The following is a 22,120-nucleotide window of genomic DNA, read 5'->3' on the forward strand; positions in this document are numbered from 1 at the left end:
GATGTCTTGGGATAAAGTGAAAGGTATTGTTTCTGGCGTGCGGTAGAGACAAAACATACCATTCATAGAGTACATAGGGGAGAAGGAAAAAGCCCACGTCCACCACTCTCATTGCCTGGAAGCTCAGAAGTGGACGGCCACACACTTGAGCGGCCGCTCCGGGGCGCTGAGGCAGCCGGAGGCAGGGGCTGGGGCGGGGAGGCGGGGCTTCGGGAGGTGACTGACAGCTGGCGGAGTGGACGGGCGGGTGGGCTCGGCAGCAGCGCCGGAAGTGAGGCTGTTTGATTGACGGGCCGGGTGAAGAGGCGGGGTGAAGGCCGCCCGGCCGTTGCAATGGGAAATCCCTTGCGGTCTTTGATTGGCAGCTGCGGTGAGCCGGCCGCTTCCGGCGAGCGGGCGCCAATCTGTTCGCGATTGTGCGAGTCCGGCGGCGCGTGCAGGCGGAGACCGTTGATCATTTGAAAAGATAAAATATAACCTCCCGTTCAAAAACAAAACTCTCCTCAGAAATGTTTTGAGAGAATTGCCGTGTCCATGGCTTGTAACTCTGTCATTTTCTGAGGTGCTGAGGGTTAGTTGATGTCTTTCTGATTTCTTGTCGCAGAGCCGCTTTTTTTGCGGCGAGGGATCCAGTGGATTTATTTATTTATCTATTGCTCCGTCTCCGCTCTTTATTTTTCCTTTTTTCTATTCCCCCCCCCCACCCCCCCGCGATTTCTTTTGTTGGTTAAAGTCGCTGCTTCTTTGCGAAGTGAGTGACAAGAAAGAGCGAGAGAGGGGTTTTCTCTCCAACACAAACAGCGACATCAAAGGAATAAAAGCCTGGGATAAATCTGCCGACAATGAGGTAAGGAGCTGCTACTCCAATCATTCAAACAGCAATTGCATATTCTAACTTAGTGAAGCTAATGGGGCGGCATGTCGCTGCCGCTTTTGTTTTATTGCCTGTTGTGGGATCGGAGAGAGGAGCCGACAGCCCCAGAAAACCCGGGGGGAGCAGGAGACCATCCCAATCCCTTTCTCCCCACATCATCCCCTGCTTCCGCCACATCATCCCCTCCTCCCCCCCATCATCCCCTTCTCACCCCCATCATCCCCTTCTCCCCACATCATCCCCTTCTCACCCCCATCATCCCCTTCTCCCCCCATCATCCCCTTCTCCCCACATCATCCCCTTCTCCCCCCATCATCCCCTTCTCCCCCCATCATCCCCTTCTCCCCCCATCATCCCCTTCTCCCCCCATCATCCCCTTCTCCCCCCATCATCCCCTTCTCCCCACATCATCCCCTTCTCCCCCCATCATCCCCTTCTCCCCCCATCATCCCCTTCTCCCCACATCATCCCCTTCTCCCCACATCATCCCCTTCTCCCCACATCATCCCCTTCTCCCCACATCATCCCCTCCTCCCCCCATCATCCCCTTCTCCCCCCATCATCCCCTTCTCCCCCCATCATCCCCTTCTCCCCACATCATCCCCTTCTCCCCACATCATCCCCTTCTCCCCACATCATCCCCTTCTCCCCCCATCATCCCCTTCTCCCCCCATCATCCCCTTCTCCCCCCATCATCCCCTTCTCCCCCCATCATCCCCTTCTCCCCACATCATCCCCTCCTCCCCACATCATCCCCTTCTCCCCCCATCATCCCCTTCTCCCCACATCATCCCCCTTCTCCCCCCATCATCCCCTTCTCCCCAAATCATCCCCTTCTCCCCAAATCATCCCCTTCTCCCCCATCATCCCCTTCTCCCCCCATCATCCCCTTCTCCCCCCATCATCCCCTTCTCCCCACATCATCCCCTTCTCCCCACATCATCCCCTTCTCCCCACATCATCCCCTTCTCCCCACATCATCCCCTTCTCCCCACATCATCCCCTTCTCCCCACATCATCCCCTTCTCCCCACATCATCCCCTTCTCCCCACATCATCCCCTTCTCCCCACATCATCCCCTTCTCCCCACATCATCCTCTTCTCCCCACATCATCCCCTTCTCCCCACATCATCCCCTTCTCCCCACATCATCCCCTTCTCCCCACATCATCCCCTTCTCCCCACATCATCCCCTTCTCCCCACATCATCCCCTTCTCCCCACATCATCCCCTTCTCCCCACATCATCCCCTTCTCCCCACATCATCCCCTTCTGCCCACATCATCCCCTTCTGCCCACATCATCCCCTTCTGCCCACATCATCCCCTTCTGCCCACATCATCCCCTTCTGCCCACATCATCCCCTTCTGCCCACATCATCCCCTTCTGCCCACATCATCCCCTTCTCCCCACATCATCCCCTTCTCCCCACATCATCCCCTTCTCCCCACATCATCCCCTTCTCCCCACATCATCCCCTTCTCCCCACATCATCCCCTTCTCCCCACATCATCCCCTTCTCCCCACATCATCCCCTTCTCCCCACATCATCCCCTTCTCCCCACATCATCCCCTTCTCCCCACATCATCCCCTTCTCCCCACATCATCCCCTTCTCCCCACATCATCCCCTTCTCCCCACATCATCCCCTTCTCCCCACATCATCCCCTTCTCCCCACATCATCCCCTTCTCCCCACATCATCCCATTCCCCCCCCATCATCCCATTCCCCCCCCATCATCCCCTTCTCCCCACATCATCCCATTCCCCCCCCATCATCCCATTCCCCCCCCATCATCCCATTCCCCCCCCATCATCCCATTCCCCCCACATCATCCCATTCCCCCCCCATCATCCATTCCCCCCCCATCATCCATTCCCCCCCCATCATCCATTCCCCCCCCATCATCCATCCCCCCCCCATCATCCATCCCCCCCCCCATCATCCATCCCCCCCCCATCATCCATCCCCCCCCCATCATCCATCCCCCCCCCATCATCCATCCCCCCCCCAATCATCCATCCCCCCCCCAATCATCCATCCCCCCCCCAATCATCCATCCCCCCCCCAATCATCCATCCCCCCCCCATCATCCATCCCCCCCCCCATCATCCATCCCCCCCCCCCCCCATCATCCATCCCCCCCCCCCCCCCCCCCCATCATCATCCCTCTCCATCCCATGTTCCCGCCCCCCCCCCTGGCCCCCCTACCCCCTCCCCCCCCCCCCCGGCCCCCCTACCCCCCCCCCCCCCCACCCGGCCCCCCTTCTCCCCCCCCCCCCCCCCCCCGGCCCCCCTACCCCCCCCCCCCCCCCCACCCGGCCCCCCTTCTCCCCCCCCCCGGCCCCCCTTCTCCCCCCCCCCCCACCCGGCCCCCATTCTCCCCCCCCCCCCACCCGGCCCCCATTCTCCCCCCCCCCCCCCCCCACCCGGCCCCCCTTCTCCCCCCCCCCCCCCCACCCGGCCCCCCTTCTCCCCCCCCCCACCCGGCCCCCCTTCTCTCCCCCCCCCCCCCACCCGGCCCCCCTTCTCCCCCCCCCCCCCCACCCGGCCCCCCTTCTCCCCCCCCCCCCCACCCGGCCCCCCTTCTCCCCCCCCCCCCACCCGGCCCCCCTTCTCCCCCCCCCCCCCCCACCCGGCCCCCCTTCTCCCCCCCCCCTCTCCCCCCCCCCCCCCACCCGGCCCCCCTTCCCCTCCCCTTCCCCTTCCCCTCCCCCCCCTTCCCCTCCCCCCCCTTCCCCTCCCCCCCCCTTCCCCTCCCCCCCCCTTCCCCTCCCCCCCCCTTCCCCTCCCCCCCCCTTCCCCTCCCCCCCCTTTCCCCTCCCCCCCCTTCCCCTCCCCCCCCTTCCCCTCCCCCCCTTCCCCTCCCCCCCCCTTCCCCTCCCCCCCTTCCCCTCCCCCCCCCTTCCCTCCCCCCCCTTCCCCTCCCCCCCCTTCCCCTCCCCCCCCTTCCCCTCCCCCCCCTTCCCCTCCCCCCTTCCCCTCCCCCCCCTTCCCCTCCCCCCCCCCAGCTCCCCTTTGCCCCCCCCCTAGCTCCCCTTTGCCCCCCCCTCCCCGCCCCCCACTTCACCCCCGCCCCCCACTTCACCTGAAGAAGGGGCTTGGAGCTCCGAAAGCTTGTGTGGCTTTTGCTACCAAATAAACCTGTTGGACTTTAACCTGGTGTTGTTAAACCTCTTACTGTGTTTACCCCAGTCCAACGCCGGCATCTCCACATCAAGTTAATTTTGGCCAGTTCTCCCTCAATCCCATGTGATCTAACCTTACTGACCAGTCTGCTAGGCGGTACCTTGTCAAAGGTTTCATATGAAGCAATTTTTTAAAGCGGCATCTCGGCCTTTTGGCTAAGATGCAAATGAGCCCAAGTCTTGGAGGAGGAACCTCCCCCTTCTCCAATCAGCTTGGCTCATGTAGATCAAGCCCAGGACAGGGTGGTTTTGGTCTCCTGTCCTGTCTTGTCAGCCTGGATCTGAAATGTCTCAACTTGTTGAGACTCTGAATTGGATTTGATTTGAATGAATTGGAAAAGTATTAAAAAAAAAGGCCTTACTAAAGTCCATGTAGGCAACGTCTGCTGCACTGCCCTCAACTATTTTCGTGGTCACTCCTTCAAAAACCTATCAGATTTGTAAGACATGATTTCCCATGCACAAAGCCATGCCAAGTATCTCCAATCAATCCTTGCTGTTCAAAATGCATGTGGATCCTGTCTCTCAGAATCCCCTCCCATGTTCGTCTCACCAGTCTCTATTTCCCTGGCTTTTCCTGCTGCCTTTTATTAAACAATGGTACATCATTTGTCTCCCTCCAGTCTTCTGGCACCTTGCCCGTGGCCGTCGATGATACAAATATCCCAGCTAGGGGCCCTGCGATTTCTTCCCTAGATTCCCACAATGTCCTGGGATATAATTGATCAGGTCCTGGGGGGAGTTTATCTACCTTTGTGTTTTGAGACCTCCAGCACATCCTCTTCTGTAATGTGGAAGCTTTTCAAGACATCACTATTTACTTCCCGAATTCCTGAGCTTTCATATCTTTCTCCATGGTAAATACAGACGCAAATATTCATTTAGGATCTCACCCATCTCCTGTGGCTCTACACATAGACGACCTTGTTGATCTTTAAGGTGCCCTCCTGCTTACCTACTTAACTTCACTCTGCAGGATGTCATCCCTTTTTCTACCTGTCGTTGGTTCCAACATGTACCACAATCTCTAATTCATTACCCACTCCTTTCAGGATGCCCTGCAGCTATTCAGTGACATCCCTGACCATGGCACCACAGAGATAACACACCATCCTGGAGGATGTGCCTGCTCTGTCTTTCTCCCTCTCTGCCCCTCCCCCTCTGCCTCCCTGCCCTAAAATTAGAGTTTCTGTTCAGAAGGTACCATTGCAAGTTTTTTTTCTGCTTTTGCAATTGCCACCTGCAGCAAAATCTCTGCAGTTATTTAATTTTTGTTGCGTGTACTTTTGTAATTGATTTTTAAAAATTGTGTTTGTAGTATTGTTTCTGTCTTTCTGCCTCAAGCTTTTCAGGGAAGTGTGTATGTTTTAGATAACTGGGATCAAATTTACAGGCAAGTTTTAAATGGAATTTGAGTTGCTGGCAGGTCTATTTTCATCTTGGTGTCTCTATTTTGAGATTTCACTAGTGGTGAATTATGGCCAAACTTTGTAACAATTTATTTTAAACATCCAAGAATCCGATCAGTTCCAATCAGTTTTCTTCTGATTGTGTAGTGTATTATAAAAATCAAATGTACAAAATGCAATGGAGAAAATGAGTTGTTTTCTTGTGATTCAACTTTGATTGTATTAAAAACTTACAAACAAAAATTTGTCAAAATGAACCCCATCTAAGAACAATGAACAAAGAAAAGCACAGCACAGAAACAGGGTCTTTGGCCCTCCAAACCCGTGCTGATCATGATAGAAACATAGAAAACTACAGCACAAAACAGGCCCTTCGGCCCCACAAGTTGTGCCGAACATATCCCTACCTTTTAGGCCTATCTATAACCCTCCATCCTATTAAGTCCCATGTACTCATTCAGGAGTTTCTTAAAAGACCCTATTGAGTTTGCCTCCACCACCACTGACGGCAGCCGATTACACTCGCCCACCACCCTCTGTGTGAAAAACTTACCCCTAACATCTCCCCTGTACCTACCCCCCAGCACCTTAAACCTGTGTCCTCTTGTAGCAGCCATTTCCACCCTGGGAAAAAGCCTCTGAGAGTCCACCCGATCTATGCCTCTCAATATCTTATATACCTCTGTTAGGTCTCCTCTCATCCTACGTCTCTCCAAGGAGAAAAGACCGAGCTCCCTCAGCCTATCCTCATAAGGCATGCCACTCAATCCAGGCAACATCCTTGTAAATCTCCTCTGCACTCTTTAAATCTTTTCCACATCCTTCCTGCAATGAGTCGACCAGATTTGAGCACAGTACTCCAAGTGGGGTCTGACGAGGGTCTTATATAGCTGCATCATTATCCCCGGACTCCTAAACTCAATCCCTCGATTGATAAAGGCCAGCACACCGTACGCCTTCTTAACCACCTCCTCCACCTGCGGGGCCGATTTTAGAGTCCTATGGACCCAGACCCCAAGGTCCTTCTGATCCTCCACAGTACTAAGAGTCTTTCCCTTAATACTGTACTCCTTCATCCCATTTGACCTGCCAAAATGGACCACTACGCATTTATCTGGGTTGAAGTCCATCTGCCACTTCTCCACCCAGTCTTGCATCCTATCGGGTTCGATTCCCGGCTCGCGTCACTGTCTGTGTGGAGTTTGCACATTCTCCTCGTGTCTGCGTGGGTTTACTCCGGGTGCTCCGGTTTCCTCCCACAGTCCAAAGATGTGCGGGTTAGGTTGATTGGCCAGGTTAAAAATTGCCCCTTAGAGTCCTGGGATGCGTAGATTAGTGGGTAAATATGTGGGGATAGGGCCTGGGTGGGATTGTGGTCGGTGCAGACTCGATGGGCCGAATGGCCTCCTTCTGCACTGTAGGGTTTCTATGATTTCTATGTCCCTCTGTAACTTCTGACATCCCTCCAGACTATCCACAACCCCACCAACCTTCGTGTTGTCGGCAAACTTACCAACCCATCCCTCCACTTCCTCATCCAGGTCATTTATGAAAATGATAAACAGCAAGGGTCCCAGAACAGATCCCTGGGGAACACCACTGGTGACCGACCTCCATTTAGAAAAAGACCCATCTATACACGCTCTCCGCTTCCTTTGGGCAAGCCAGTTCTGGATCCACAGGGCAGCAGCCCCTTGGATCCCATGCCCTCTCACTTTTTCTAGAAGCCTTGCATGGGGGACCTTATCGAACGCCTTGCTAAAATCCATATAAACCACATCTACCGCTTTCCCTTCGTCAATGTGTTTAGTCACATTTTTGAAGAACTCCACCAGGCCCGTAAGGCACGATCTGCCTTTGACAAAGCCATGCTGAGCATTGTTGAGCATACTAAACCTCTCTAAATGCTCATAAAACTTGTCCCTCCGGATCTTCTCCATCAGCTTACCAACCACTGAGGTTAGACTCACCGGTCGGTAATTACCTGGGCTATCCCTATTCCCCTTCTTGAAAACAGGAACCATATCCGCAATCCTCCGGCACCTCTCCCGTTTCCATCAACGACGCAAAGATCATCGCCAGAGGCTCTGCAATCTCTTCCCTCGTCTCCCACAGTAACCTGGGGTACATCCCATCCGGACCTGGCGACTTATCTATCCTGATGCCATTCAAAGATTCCAGCACAACCTCTTTGTTAAAGTCCACATACTCAATCTTTTCAGTCCACCACACGCCCGCAGTACATCCACCCATGTCCTTCTCTGTGAAAACCGAGGCAAAATACTTATTCAGCACCTCTGCCATTTCTACTGGTTCCGTACTGATTTTCCCGCCTTCACCTTTTATAGACCCTATTCCTTCACGTCTCATCCTTTTACTCTTCACATATTTATAGAACGCCTTAGGGTTTTCCTTAATCCTACCTGCCAAGGCCTTCTCGTGACCCCTTATCGCGTTCGATAAGGTCCCCCATGCAAGACTTCTTGAGAAAGTGAGAGGGCATGGGATCCAAGGGGCTGTTGCCTTGTGGATCCAGAACTGGCTTGCCTGCAGAAGGCAGAGAGTGGCTGTGGAGGGGTCTTTCTCTGCATGGAGGTCAGTGACCAGTGGAGTGCCCCAGGGATCTGTTCTGGGACCCTTGCTGTTTGTCATTTTCATAAATGACCTGGATGAGGAAGTGGAGGGATGGGTTGGTAAGTTTGCTGACGACACCAAGGTAGGTGGTGTTGTGGATAGTTTGGAGGGATGTCAGAAGTTGCAGCGAGACATAGATAGAATGCAAGACTGGGCGGAGAAGTGGCAGATGGACTTCAACCCGGATAAGTGTGTCGTGATCCATTTTGGCAGATCCAATGGGATGAAGCAGCAGTATAATATGAAGGGTACCATTCTTAGCAGTGTAGAGGATCAGAAGGACCTTGGGGTCCGGGTCCATAGGACTCTTAAATCGGCCTCGCAGGTGGAGGATGCGGTCAAGAAGGCGTATGGCGTACTAGCCTTCATTAATCGAGGGATTGAGTTTAGGAGTCGGGAGATAATGCTGCAGCTTCATAGGACCCTGGTTAGACCCCACTTGGAGTACTGCGCACAGTTCTGGTCACCTCATTACAGGAAAGATGTTGAAGCCATTGAAAGGGTGCAGAGGAGATTTACAAGGATGTTGCCTGGATTGGGGGGCATGCCTTATGAGGATAGGTTGAGGGAGCTTGGTCTCTTCTCCCTGGAGAGACGAAGGATGAGAGGTGACCTGATAGAGGTTTACAAGATGTTGAGAGGTCTGGATAGGGTAGACTCTCAGAGGCTATTTCCAAGGGCTGAAATGGTTGCTACGAGAGGACACAGGTTTAAGGTGCTGGGGGGTAGGTACAGAGGAGATGTCAGGGGTAAGTTTTTCACTCAGAGGGTGGTGGGTGAGTGGAATCGGCTGACGTCGGTGGTGGTGGAGGCAAACTCGTTGGGGTCTTTTAAGAGACTTCTGGATGAGTACATGGGATTTAATGGGATTGAGGGCTATAGATAGGCCTAGAGGTAGGGATATGATCAGCGCAACTTGTGGGCCGAAGGGCCTGTTTGTGCTGTGGCTTTCTATGTTCTATGACCCCTTCTGGCTCTCCTAATTTCCTTCTTTAGTCCCTTACTACAAGCCGTATACTCATCTAGATCCCTATCTTCACCAAGCTCTCTGAACCTTTTGTACGCTTTCCTTTTCTTCTCGACTAGGTCCCGCACAGCTTTCGTGCACCACGGTTCGTTTAACCTACCAACTCCTCCCTGTCTGCTCGGAACATTGTCCTGCAGAACCCTAGACAGACATTCCTTGAAAAACTGCCACCTCTCTTCAGTAGATTTCCCCGAGAATACCTCCTTCCAATTTATTCCTCTAATTTGCTGCCTTATGTCTTCATATTTCCCCATACTCCATATAAACGCTTTCCTAGCTTGCCTGATCCTCTCTTTTTCCAATGCAAGCATAAAGGAGATCGAGTTATGATCGCTATCCCCAAGATGCTCTCCCACTGAGAGATCTGACACCTGTCCAGGCTCATTGGTCAGTATCAGATCAAGTACAGCCTCTCCTCTTGTCGGCTTGTCCACATGCTGTGTCAGGAAACCCTCCTGAACACACCTAACGAACTCCTCCCCATCCAATCCTCTTACCCTAGGGATATTCCAATCTATGTTTGGGAAATTAAAGTCTCCCATCACAACAACTCTGCTATTATTGCAACTCTCCAGGATCTGTTTCCCTATCTGCTCCTCCACCTCCCTGTCACTATTGGGCGGCCTATAGAAAACTCCCAGCAAAGTGATCGACCCCTTCCCACTCCGAACTTCCACCCACAGAGACTCTGTAGACAATCCCTCCACAGCATACACCTTCTCTACAGCTGATGCCCGAACTAAACTGAAAAAAACCTTCTGCGCTTACTAGGTCCATATCCCTCTATTACCTCCCTCTTCATGTAGCCATCCAGAAGCTTCTTAAATGTTGCGAATATGCCTGCTTCCACCACCACCTTTGGCAGCACATTCCAGGTACCCACCACTCTGCGTGAAAAACTTCTCCCGCATATCTCCCTTAAACTTTCTTCCTCTCACCTTCAACCTGTGCCCCCTTGTAATTGATACTTTCAGCCCTGGGAAAAGTCTCTGACTATTCACCCTGTCTATGCCTCTCATAATTTTGTAGAGCTTTATCAGGGTCGTTAAATGAAGCCTAGTCCATCACTCAAACCAGCCTCCCATCCATTGGCACTGTCTACACTTCCTGCTGCTTTGGAAAAGTAGCCAGCATAATCAAGGGCCCCAGTGCACCCCGGTCATATTCTCTTCTACCACCTTCTGTCGGGAGAAAAGAAAGAAGTCTGAGATCACGTACCAACAGACTCAAACAGTTTCTTCCCTGCTGCCGTCAGACTTTTGAATGGACTCTGCATTAAGTTGATCTTTCTCTACCCCTAGCTATGACTGTAACACTACATTCTGCACTCTCTCCTTTCCTTCCCTAAGTACAGCATGCTTTGTCTGTATAGCACGCAATAAACAATACTTTTCACTGTATACTAACACGTGGCAATAATAGTCAAATCAAAAAAACAGTCCCCCCTCAGCCTCTGTCTTTCCAGTGAAAGCAATCCTAGTTTATTCAATCTCTCCTCATACCCAGTGCCATCGAGACCAGGCAGCATCCTGATGAACCTTCATTTCACTCTGTCCAAAGCTTCCACATCCTTCTGGTAGTGTGATGACCAGAACTGCACATGACATTCCAAATGCGGCCTAACCAAGATTTTATATAGCTGCAACATGATTCCCCAACTCTTGTACTCAACGCCCTGTCCAGATGAAGGCAAGCATGCCATATGCTGCCTTGGTGGGGGTGGGGGGAGGGGGTGGATATTGAATTCGATGATCATCCATGATCAAAATGAATGGTGGCGCAGGCTCGAAGGGCCGAATGACCAACTCCTTCTAGTTTATATGTTAATGACCTTGGCCACGTATGTTGCCACTTTTGGGGAATAGTGGAACTGCATGCCAAGATCTGTATGTTAATGTGCCTGAGGGTTCTGCCATTTACAGTATAATTTTCACCTAAATTTGATCCTCCAAAATGCACACCTCGCATTTGTCCGGATTAAAATCCATCTGCCATTTCTGTGCCCAAGTCTCCAATCTATCTATATCCTCTTGTACACTCTGACAATCCCTGGCACTATCAGAAACTCTACCAATCTTCACGTTATCCGCAAACCGATCAGACCATCAACATTTTCTTCCAGATCATTTAAATATACCACAAAAAGCAGAGATCCCAGCATTGATCACCACTATCTACCAATCTCCATTCTGAAAAGCACCCTTCCTGTCTTGGGTCCTGTATGCAGCTCGCCAGTGCACCCTGAATCCCATGGGATTTTAGTTTTTGTACCAGTCTGCCATGTAGGACCTTGTCAAACACCTTACTAAAAAGTCCATATAAGCTACATCCGCAGCCCTTCCCTCATCAATTATCTTTGCCACCTCTTCAGAAAACTCAATCAAGTTGGTGAGACCATGACCTTTCCCGTACAAAACCGTGCTGCCTTTACTAGTCTGTTTTATTCAAAATGTGAATATATCCTGTCCCTCAGTAACTTCTCCAAAAGCTTCCCCACCACAGATGTCAGGCTTGCAGGCCTATAATTTCCTGGATTATCCCTGCTTCCTTTCTTAAACAAGGGAACCACATTGGCTATTCTCTAGTCCACTGGAACCTCGTCTGTGGTCAAAGAGAATGCTCCAGCTATTTCTTTCCTTGCCTCCTGCAGTAACCTGGGATAGATCCCATCCGGCCCCAGGAACTTGCCTACCTTAATGCAATTTGGGATACCCTACACTTCCTCTGATATATTGACGTTCTCTGGAGCCTTCACACACCCATCCCTGACCTCAACATATGTCATGTCCTTCTCCTACAAAGTACTCATTAAGGATCTCACCCATTTCCTGTGGTTCCACGCATAACTTCCCTCCATTGTCCTTGAGTGGGCCTATTCTTTCTCTTGCTCCTAATATATGCATTAAAAGCCTTGGGATTCTCCTTGACCCTGTTTGCTAAAGACATTTCATGGCCACTTTTAGCCCTGTTAATTCCACATTTAAGTTCCTTCCTACTTTCCTCAAGGGCTTTGTCAGTTTTTTGTTGCTTAGACATATTGCATGCTTCCTTTATCTTTTGACTAAGCTTACAATTTCTCTTGTCATCCATGGTTCCCGAATCCTGCCATTTCTATCTTTCATTTTTGCGGGGATATGCCTGTCCTGCACTTCCCGCATGGCAGATGTGGATTTGCCCTCAAATAGCTGCTCTCGATCCACATTCCCCAGTTGCAGTTGGATGTATTTGGCCCTCACCCAATTTAGCACCCTCGCCCAAGGGCCACTCTTGTCCAAGACTACCTGAAATCTTATGGAATTATGGTTGCGAAGCCCAAAATGCTCCCCCACTGAAACATCGATCATCTGTTCTGAATTATTGAGTTAAAGAGCATTAAAGTTTATTTTTTGGTGTCACAAATAGGCTTACATTAACGCTGCAATGAAGTTACTGTGAAAATTCCCTAGTTGCCACACTCCTGTACAACTGAGGGAGAATTTAGCATGGCCAATGCACCTAACTAGCAAGTCTTTTGGACTATTTCTGGAGTAGCTGCCGTTTGAATAAATAATCTACTGTGGAAGTTAAATTTGGCTTTAAATTTCCATCATCAACAGTATTCCTTTAGGAATAATTTTATTTCCTTGCCATCTTTCAGTTTTAAATAGTGATATATGTGTATATATAAATTTGGATGATCTCCCTTCAAAGTACTGATTCCTTCTGGGATGCGGACAAAAAAAACTAGCAAATTTCAGGCAGGCTTCCAATTCTTTTTGCATGTAGATAACTCATAATTGCTTGTTTTTCTCTCAGCATGTGGGGAACTTTGCTGCTGCTGCTTGTCCTATCAGGAGACTTGCTGTCTTGGAATGTCATAGTTGCCCGTCTTGCACTGTCCTCACACACCCATTCTGTGATGTCTATCATCCAAATACGCTTTGGCCGACCCTTCTTTGTGCTGCCCACCACTTTGTCCACAAGAAAGATCCCTGGAGCTTTTTAGTTCTGAACAAATGGCTGAAGAACTCACCATTTTTCCTACGGCACTTTTAAGAGTTCTTTTGCTCTTGCAATTTCAAGTACCTCTTTATTTGTCTTATGGTCTGTATGTATAATTTTAAGCATGCATCTTAGCATGCACATTTTGAAGGTCTCTATTTTCTTCCATAGAACTTTACTACTGTCCAGGTTTCTGAGACACATAGGAAACTGGATAGAATGTAGCATTTTGAGTTTTTATTTTGTTCCAAGCTTATTTTTTGTTGTTAAAATGTTTTACATCTTCACAAAATTATTTCTGCTACCTTTATTCTCAAGGACTTAAAAGTGAAAAAAATATGCTTCTATCTACAAGGTAGTCCCAGACGTCATTCCTTTTTGATTTCATTTATTATTGTCATATGTATTAGTATACAGTGAAAAGTATTGTTTCTTGTCCGCTACACAAAGCATACAGTACATGTACTTTTGTGTATCCCAAAAGCCCCACCTGTCAATAATATATCCATTACTTGAAATGTATAACTTGTGTGTGTAAGGAGTTGTATATTAATATTTTCTGTACAAACTTCCAATTAATATCTTGAGAGCACATGCTAGTATTGTGTTCTGTGAATTCTTGCAGTCACTGGATATCTTGCTGGGGTTACGATCCTAGTTAGAGCTGTTCTTTGATGTGAAGGTCCTGTAATGGAGCCCTGGCTCAAAATACTGTACCACATGGTTTTTTTCAGAAAACATGGATGAACAGAGTCACAGGACTGTCAATTCGCTTCTAACAGAACAAAACCCATTAAACATGAAAAGTTTGACTATAATATATTATTACTTCACTCCTACTTCACAAATGTAAAGAGATTTTAAAGACAATACAGGTTACAAAATATATGTTCTCAGTCAATCCACAGTCCCCTGTAACCCAACAGGCTAGCTGTGGTCTGACAGTGCCCTACTCAGAAACCAAGTGGCAGATGTCACCCAGTTAGACTTCTGTGGATTTGTCCTCCAATTCCCCCCAAATGATTGTCATACGAGGATTTCCAAACTCCATTGTTGAAAGTCATGCTTTAGAACCTTTGTACAAACAATGCTTTCCCTTAGCTGTCTTTAGCAAGGATTCACCTCCAGGATTGCCAACTCTCCTTTCAGTATTTCTTTGTGTGAAAGTTCTTAGCTATGCAAGACAATCTCTCAGGTACTCAGTCCCCAACTGAATACTATTGCTCCAAAAATGAATAAAGATACCAACCTTATAATTGCCTCAGATATCTGGCTTTTCTCTAGGCAAATTCACCCATTTCGCCCCTTTCACTTCTATCTCGAACTTCTGTGAACAGAACCCTGCTCAAATTCCAGTTCCTTTTTCCCTTTTTACTTCAATCTTTTTGAGAACTTCTCTTCATTCTCTAGTTTCTAGAACTAAATGTCCTTCATTTTCTCTGGGACTGACTTTCTTGCCCAATACTCCATTCTATGGCTTCCCTTTTTCTAGCAGGACTGAGAGAGCTTCCTTCTCTCTCACTGTCTAGCTGCAACTGCTTTTGAGTTCAGTTAAACACAATCACAAGGTCTTCCTTTTGTCAAGTGGCCTCTGGTTGCTAAGTAACAGCTCATTCATTCTCCAAGCTCTTGTTTACTTTTCACCATAAGCCATAAACTCTAATTGGCCAAGCTAAATTAACCCTAGTGTCAGGGGGATTAGCAGGGTAAATATGTGGCCTGGGTGGGATTGTGGTTGGTGCAGACTCAATGCGATGAATGGCCTCCTGTACTGTAGGGATTCTATCAATCTATTCCTTTCTAAAACTACCTCTGCTTTCTGACATTGGCCACTCTTCACTTGGGAACATAGCATATTGTGGGATTGTGGTCTGAGCAGACTCGATGGGCCAAATGACCACCTTCTGCACTGTAGGGATTCTATGATATTAGCTTGAGGGAGGCAATGGCAAGGTGGAATTATCATTGAACTAGCAATCCAGAGACCCAGGGTCATGCTCTGGGGACCCGGGTTTGAATTCTACCACGGCAGATATTGAATTCAATAAAAATCTGGAATTAAAAGTGTAATGATAACTATGAAACCATTGTTGATTGTTGTAAAAACCCATCTGGTTCACTAATGTCCTTTAGGGACGTAAATCTTCCACCCTTACCTGGTCTGGCCTACATGTGGCTCCAGACCCACAGCAATGGGGTTGACTCTCAAACGTCCTCTGAAATGGTGTGACAATAATTGCTGGCCCAGCCAGCAATGCCCACATCCTGTAAAAAAGATTTGATCTTTGGTATTTTTCTTCAGTGGTGCCCCTGTCCACAAGAGATGGGTGAGATCCTAAGTGAATATTTCTCATCAGTATTTACTATTGAGAAAAGCATGGATGTTAGGGAACTTGGGGAAATAAATAGTGATGTTTTGAGGAGTGTACATATAACAGAGAAGGAGGTGCTGGAAGTCTTAAAACACATTAAGGTAGATAAATCCCTGGGATCTGTTGAAGTGTATCCCAGGGGACATTGTGGGAGGCTAGGGAGGAAATTGTGGGTCCTCTAGCAGAGACATTTGAATCATTGATAGTCACAGGTGAGGTGCTTGAAGATTGGAGGGTGGCAAATGTTGTGCCTTTGTTTAAAAAGGGCTGCAGGGAAAAGCCTGGGAACTACAGGCCAGTGAGCCTCACATCTGTGGTGGGTAAGTTGTTGGAAGGTATTTTGAGAGACAGGACCTACAGGCATTTAGAGATGCAAGGGCTGATTAGGGACAGTCAGCATGGCTTTGTGAGTGGAAAACCATGTCTCACAAATTTGATTGAGTTTTTTGAAGGGGTAACCAAGAAGGTAGATGAGGGCAGTGCAGTTGATGTTGTCTACATGGACTTTAGCAAGGCCTTTGACAAGGTACCACATGGTAGGTTGTTGCATAAGGTTAAATCTCTCTGGATCCAGGGTGAAGTAGAACACAGAAAAAATACAGCACAAACAGGCCCTTCGGCCCACAAGTTGCGCTGGTCATGTCCCTACCTACCTAGGCTATATATAGGCTTATCTATAACCCTCAATTCTATTAAGTCCCATGTACTCATCCAGAAATCTCTTAAAAGACCCTATCGAGTTTGCCTCCACCACCACTGACGGCAGCCGATTCCACTCACCCACCACCCTCTGAGTGAAAAACTTACCCCTGACATCTCCTCTGTACATACTCCCCAGCACCTTAAACCTGTGTCCTCTCGTAGCAGCCATTTCAGCCCTGGGAAAAAGCCTCCGAGAATCCACCCGATCTATACCTCTCAACATCTTGTACACCTCTATCAGGTCACCTCTCATCCTTCGTCTCTCCAAGGAGAAAAGACCGAGCTCCCTCAACCTATCCTCATAAGGCATGCCAACCAATCCAGGCAACATCCTTGTAAATCTTCTCTGCACCCTTTCAATAATTTCCACATCCTTCCTGTAATGAGGCGACCAGAACTGAGCACAGTACTCCACCTGGGGTCTGACGAGGGTCTTATAAAGCTGCATCATTATCTCCCGACTCCTAAACTCAATCCCTCGATTGATGAAGGCCAGCACACCATACGCCTTCTTGACCACCTCCTCTACCTGCGAGGCCGATTTAAGAGTCCTATGGACCCGGACCCCAAGGTCCTTCTGATCCTCTACACTGTTAAGAGTGTTACCCTTGATATTATACTCCTTCATCCCATTTGACCTGCCAAAATGGACCACTACACATTTATCCGGGTTGAAGTCCATCTGCCACTTTTCCGCCCAGTCTTGCATCCTATCTATGTCACGCTGCAGCTCCTGACATCCCTCCAAAGTAGCTAAATGGATACAAAATTGGCTTGATGACAGAATGTGGAGATGCCAGCGTTGGACTGGGGCAAGCACAGTAAGAAGTCTCAACACCAGGTTAAAGTCCAACAGGTTTATTTGGCAGCACAAGCTTTCGGAGTAAGCTTGTGCTGCCAAATAAACCTGTTGGACTTTAACCTGGTGTTGATGACAGAAACCAGAGGGTGGTTGTAGAGTGTTGTTTTTCAAACTGGAGGCCTGTGACCAGTGGTGTGCCTCAGGGATCAGTGCTGGGTCCACTGTTTTGTCATTTATATTAATGATTTGGATGAGAATATAGGAGGCATGGTTCGTAAGTTTGCAGATGACACCAAGATTGGTGACATAGTGGACAGTGAAGAAAGTTATCTCCGATTGCAACGGGGGGATCTTGATCAATTGGGCTAGTGGGCTGATGAATGGCAATGGAGTTTAATTTAGATAAATGTGAGGTGATGCATTTTGGTGGATGGAACCAGGGCAGGACTTACTCAGTCAATAGTAGGGCGTTGGAGAGAGTTACAGAACAAAGAGATCTAGGGGTACAGGTTCATAGCTCCTTGAAAGTGGAGTCACAGGTGGACAGAGTGGTGAAGAAGGCATTCAGCATTTCATTGGTCAGAACATTGAATACAGGAGTTGGGACGTCTTGTTGAAGTTGTACAAGACATTGGTAAGGCCACACTTGGAATACTGTGTACAGTTCTGGTCACCCTATTATAGAAAATATATTATTAAACTAGAAAGAGTGCAGAAAAGATTTACTAGGATGCTACCGGGACTTGATGGTTTGAGTTATAAGGAGAGGCTGGATAGACTGGGACTTTTTTCTCTGGAGCGTAGAAGGCTGAGGGGTGAACTTATAGAGGTCTATAAAATAATGAGGGGCACAGATCAGCTAGATAGTCAATATCTTTTCCCAAAGGTAGGGGAGTTTAAAACTAGAGGGCATAGGTTTAGGGTGAGAGGGGAGAGATACAAAAGTCTCCAGAAGGTCAGTTTTTTTACACAGGGTGGTGAATGCCTTGAACAAGCTGCCAGAGATAGTAGTGGAGGTGGGTATAGAGGGATAGGGTATGGAGGGACATGGGCCAAATGCAGGCAATTTGGATTAGCTTAGGGCTTTAAAAAGAAAAGGGCGTCATGGACAAGTTGGGCCGAAGGGCCTGTTTTCATGCTGTAAATCTCTATGACTCTGTGTCATTGGGACAGGAGGAGGCCATTCAACCAATATTTATTTAAGCCTCTGTTTATAGTGCCAACTGGCTTGTTGCACTGTGTGGTTCCTTTGATTTTCTCATGGCTGTCCATGCAGTCATCTTAAATGGAGCATTGTTCACATGTGGACTTTGCTCTCTGGCAAATTTCTGGTTTTTGCCTGGCTGTAAATCTGCACAACTTCACACAGTTCATTCGTCCCTTGATTCTCTTCCATTTTATCATGGTGGTCTGTATCATAACTCGCTCGATCCGCCTTGTTGCTTGAACATTTAGTATCCATACCTAACAAATATGTTTAACTTTTAATATCTTTGCCTAATAAATATCAGTTGCAGATTTCCACTTCTTTGTTGTAGTGATTCCTGCCATTATCAGAGTGATGCGGCACTAATTTTAAGGTTAAGCCCTCTTGTTCTGGACTACACCTTCAGTCTACTGTCTCGTTCCTTTAATCATCTTGTGCACCTAAATTAAATCACCCTTTAATCTTGATAGAGTGGTTAGAGTTCATACAGAGTTCATTTAGTGAGTCATATCTGTACCAGCTCTCTGCCAGAGCATCTTGGCTAGTCCCATTTCCTCAGTCCTTTTCCCACAGTTCTATAAATTTTCTCTCTTAAGGTGCTTGTCCAATTTCTTTTTGAAAGCCATTATGTTTCTATGATCGAATCCGGCTCCACCACACTCTCAGTCCAGATCCTCAACATTTGCTGTGTTTAAAAAACATGTTGCAGTTGGTTCTTTTACCATTCATCTTATATTGATCCATCAAAGATGCCAAAAAACAGTACCGGACCAAGCTAGAGTCCCAGTCTAGCCACATGGACCCCCACCGATTATGGCAAGGTCTGCAAGACAAAACGGGCTACAAGATAAAGGCATGTAAAATTGCTGGCTCCAACGCACCCCTCCTTGATGAGCTCAATGCATTCTACGCCCGTTTTAAGCAAGAGGTCAGCAAGAGCACACCCTCCACCCTGGAAGCCTCGGATGAACCTGCATCTGAGGTCACCATTGCAGAGGTCAGAGCAGCTTTCTCGAGGGTCAACCCACGGAAAGTGACTGGCCAGATGGGGTACCCAGGCAAGCACTCATATCCTGCGCAGATCAACTGGCGGGGGTATTCGCAGACATTTTCAACCTCTCTTCACAACAGTCTGATGTCCCTATCTGCTTCAAGAAGACGACCATCATCCCAGTACCAAAGAAAAACTAAGCAGCATGCCTTAATGACTATCGGCGGTGGCTCTGACATCCATTATTATGAAGTGCTTCGAAAGGCTAGTCATGGCACGAATCAATCCCAGCCTCCTGGGCTGCCTGCATCCACTATAGTTCTCCTACCGCCTCAACAGGCGCCATCTCCCTTGCCCTGCACTCAACCCTGGAACACCTAGACAACAAAGACACCTGTGTCAGACTCCTATTTATTCCTATGAAACTCGTCTCCAAACTCCGTGGCCTGAGACCCGATTCCTCCCTCTGTGACTCGATCCTGAACTTCCTAATCCACAGACCGCAATCAGTAAGGATAGGCAACACCACCTCCACGATCGTTGCCAACACTGGTGCCCCACAAGGCTGTGTCCTCAGCCCCTTATTCTATTCCTTATACACCTATGACTGTGGCCAAATCCCCCTCCAACTCGATTTTGAAGTTTGCTGTCGACACCACTGTAGTGGGTCGGATCTCAAACAATGACGAGACATCGTACAGGAATGAGATAGAGAATCTGGTGAACTGGTGCAGCAACAATAATCTCTCCCTCAATGTCAACAAAATGAAGGAGATTGTCATTGACTTCAGGAAGGGTAGTGGAGAACATGCCCCTGTCAACATCAACGGGGACAAAGTTGAAAGGGTTGAGAGCTTCAAGTTTTTAGGTGTCCAGATCACCAACAACCTGTCCTGGTCACCTCATGCCGACACTATAATTAAGAAAGCCCACCAATGCCTCTACTTTCTCAGAAGGCTAAGGAAATTGGGCATGTCAGCTACGACTCTCTCCAACTTTTACAGACGCGCCATAGAAAGCATTCTTTCTGATTGTATCACAGCTTGGTATGGTTCCTGCTCTGCCCAAGACTACAAGAAACTACAAAAGGTCATGAATGTAGCCCAATCCATCAGCAAACTGGCCTCCCATCCATTGACTCTATCTACACTTCTCACTGCCTCGGCAAAGCAGCCAGCATAATTAAGGACTCCACGCACCCCGGATATTTTCTCTTCCACCACCTTCCCTCGGGGAAAAGGTACAAAAGTCTGAGGTCACCTACCAACCGACTCAAGACCAGCTTCTTCCCTGCTGCCGTCACTTTTGAATGGACCTACCTTGCATTAAGTTGATCTTTCTCCACACCCTCGCTATGACTGTAACACTACATTCTGCACTCTCTTGTTTCCTTCTCTCTAAATGGTATGCTTTGTATAGCGTGCAAGAAACAATACTTTTCACTGTATACTAATACATGTGACAATGGTAATAAATCAAATCAAATTGTGTTCTCTGGTGTCCAATTCTGCGGTTTGCAATTCTTCTCTGCCAGTGGGAACAGTTTCTCTCTCTCTGCTCTGTCAAGAGCCATCGTTTTGGATACTTAGATCAAATCCCCTCTGCCTTCTCAAGGAGAACAATCCCTGATTCTCCAATCTGTCCATGTAACTGAAGTCCCTCCTTCCTGGAATCATACTTTCTGCACTCTCTTTAAAACTTTCACATCCTTCCTATGTTGTGCTCTTTTTATATTGCCTGTCCTCTGTGCCACATCACCGGTCACATGTCCACCCATTCCTCCAGCCTCTTAAAGTCTATCACTATCCTCACAGCAGTTCAAAATATTTAAACGTTCTTCCATAATACCTCCTCTATACCTTATTAAAATTGGTGTCAAATTTTGTTTGATAATTTCCCTGATGCATCTTGGGCTATTTTACTGTGCTAGATTTTCAACATAAATACAATTTGTTGTTGTTTGTTAATCATCTTTTGTTTTGAGCTTATTGTGGGATTGTAGAACAGGCATTTTTGGAACTTTTTCAGTCACTTCATGAAGTTCTACTTCAGTGATGGTGTGACTTGGGATTCTTGTACATGGATTGTTGCTGTAATTCAGGCTGTCAAGACATGGACTGTACTGTTGCATATCAAATAGCTCTCCAATCCATTCTAAAGGATACGGTCTGCAATTGGGTGACATTGAGCAACAGTTTGTTTAGTTCTGAGTTCTGTGGGATGTGCAGTTTGTGTCTAGTTCTATACAGTTTGATATGTTCTGCATAGAAGCTGTCGTATTTGCAGGAGAGGATAACATTGGATGGGAAAATTGGACTTGGATAGAGACTGGCATTTAGTTTCAAGGGCATTGTTACTGACCTGGGCACAGAGTTGAAGGTTGTAGTTGTCATGATAGATTGAAGAAGGAACTTAAAAGCCCATGCTTTTAAAAAAAAAAATCAGAGTGGATTCATAACTATTGAATATCCATCGTATTTCCAATTATGGGGCATATCAGCATAATGTATTTAAGTATATAAATGGTGCTCACTTTTCTTGAGTTCTGTGGTGTGTGTGAAAGACATTATATTTCACTGCACTTTTAAGTTAGTTCCTCTTGTCATTTGGTCAACGAATGGTAAAATCACGTGAGTTATTTTTGTTCAGTCCCGAAGTGCTTCCTCAGCCTATTGTAATTAAAATAGAGAACAAAATAGTGATCTGTATTGAATACGTTTAATGATTGCAATGTCAGGAAATTGTCTTTCCCAGCGATTGCAAAAATAATCTTCATAACATTGTATATCAAGGCAACCAATTACTACAGCAGTAAAGTTGTTTAAATTTTAGGAGTAACAATGCAGTAGCATTAATCCTTCACAACTGAATTACATATTGAAAAGCTTTGAACATTTCTATTTGGCTGTGTTTTCTGCTCTTTATTCAGAAT

The 22,120-nt window shown here is 47.9% G+C and overlaps 1 protein-coding gene across 9 annotated transcripts in view; it reads left to right on the forward strand.

Moving 5' to 3' along the window:
- The first annotated feature begins 406 nt into the window (after positions 1-406).
- enah (ENAH actin regulator) overlaps positions 407-22,120 on the forward strand; it is a 570,439-nt gene continuing 548,725 nt past the window's right edge. For 7 of the 9 annotated variants that reach the window (XM_078212114.1, XM_078212122.1, XM_078212115.1 and 4 more), the window contains exon 1: positions 413-847. Coding sequence is in view for 2 of the 9 variants with exons in the window: in XM_078212115.1 (XP_078068241.1) it covers positions 843-847 (5 nt within the window). In the remaining 7 variants the exon portion in view is untranslated. Of the gene's footprint in view, positions 848-22,120 lie in introns of all 9 variants that reach the window. The other 2 variants (XM_078212124.1, XM_078212118.1) reach the window with 2 other exon arrangements.

This window comes from Mustelus asterias, chromosome 5 (assembly GCF_964213995.1).
Source record: "Mustelus asterias chromosome 5, sMusAst1.hap1.1, whole genome shotgun sequence".
NCBI classification, from domain to species: domain Eukaryota; kingdom Metazoa; phylum Chordata; class Chondrichthyes; order Carcharhiniformes; family Triakidae; genus Mustelus; species Mustelus asterias.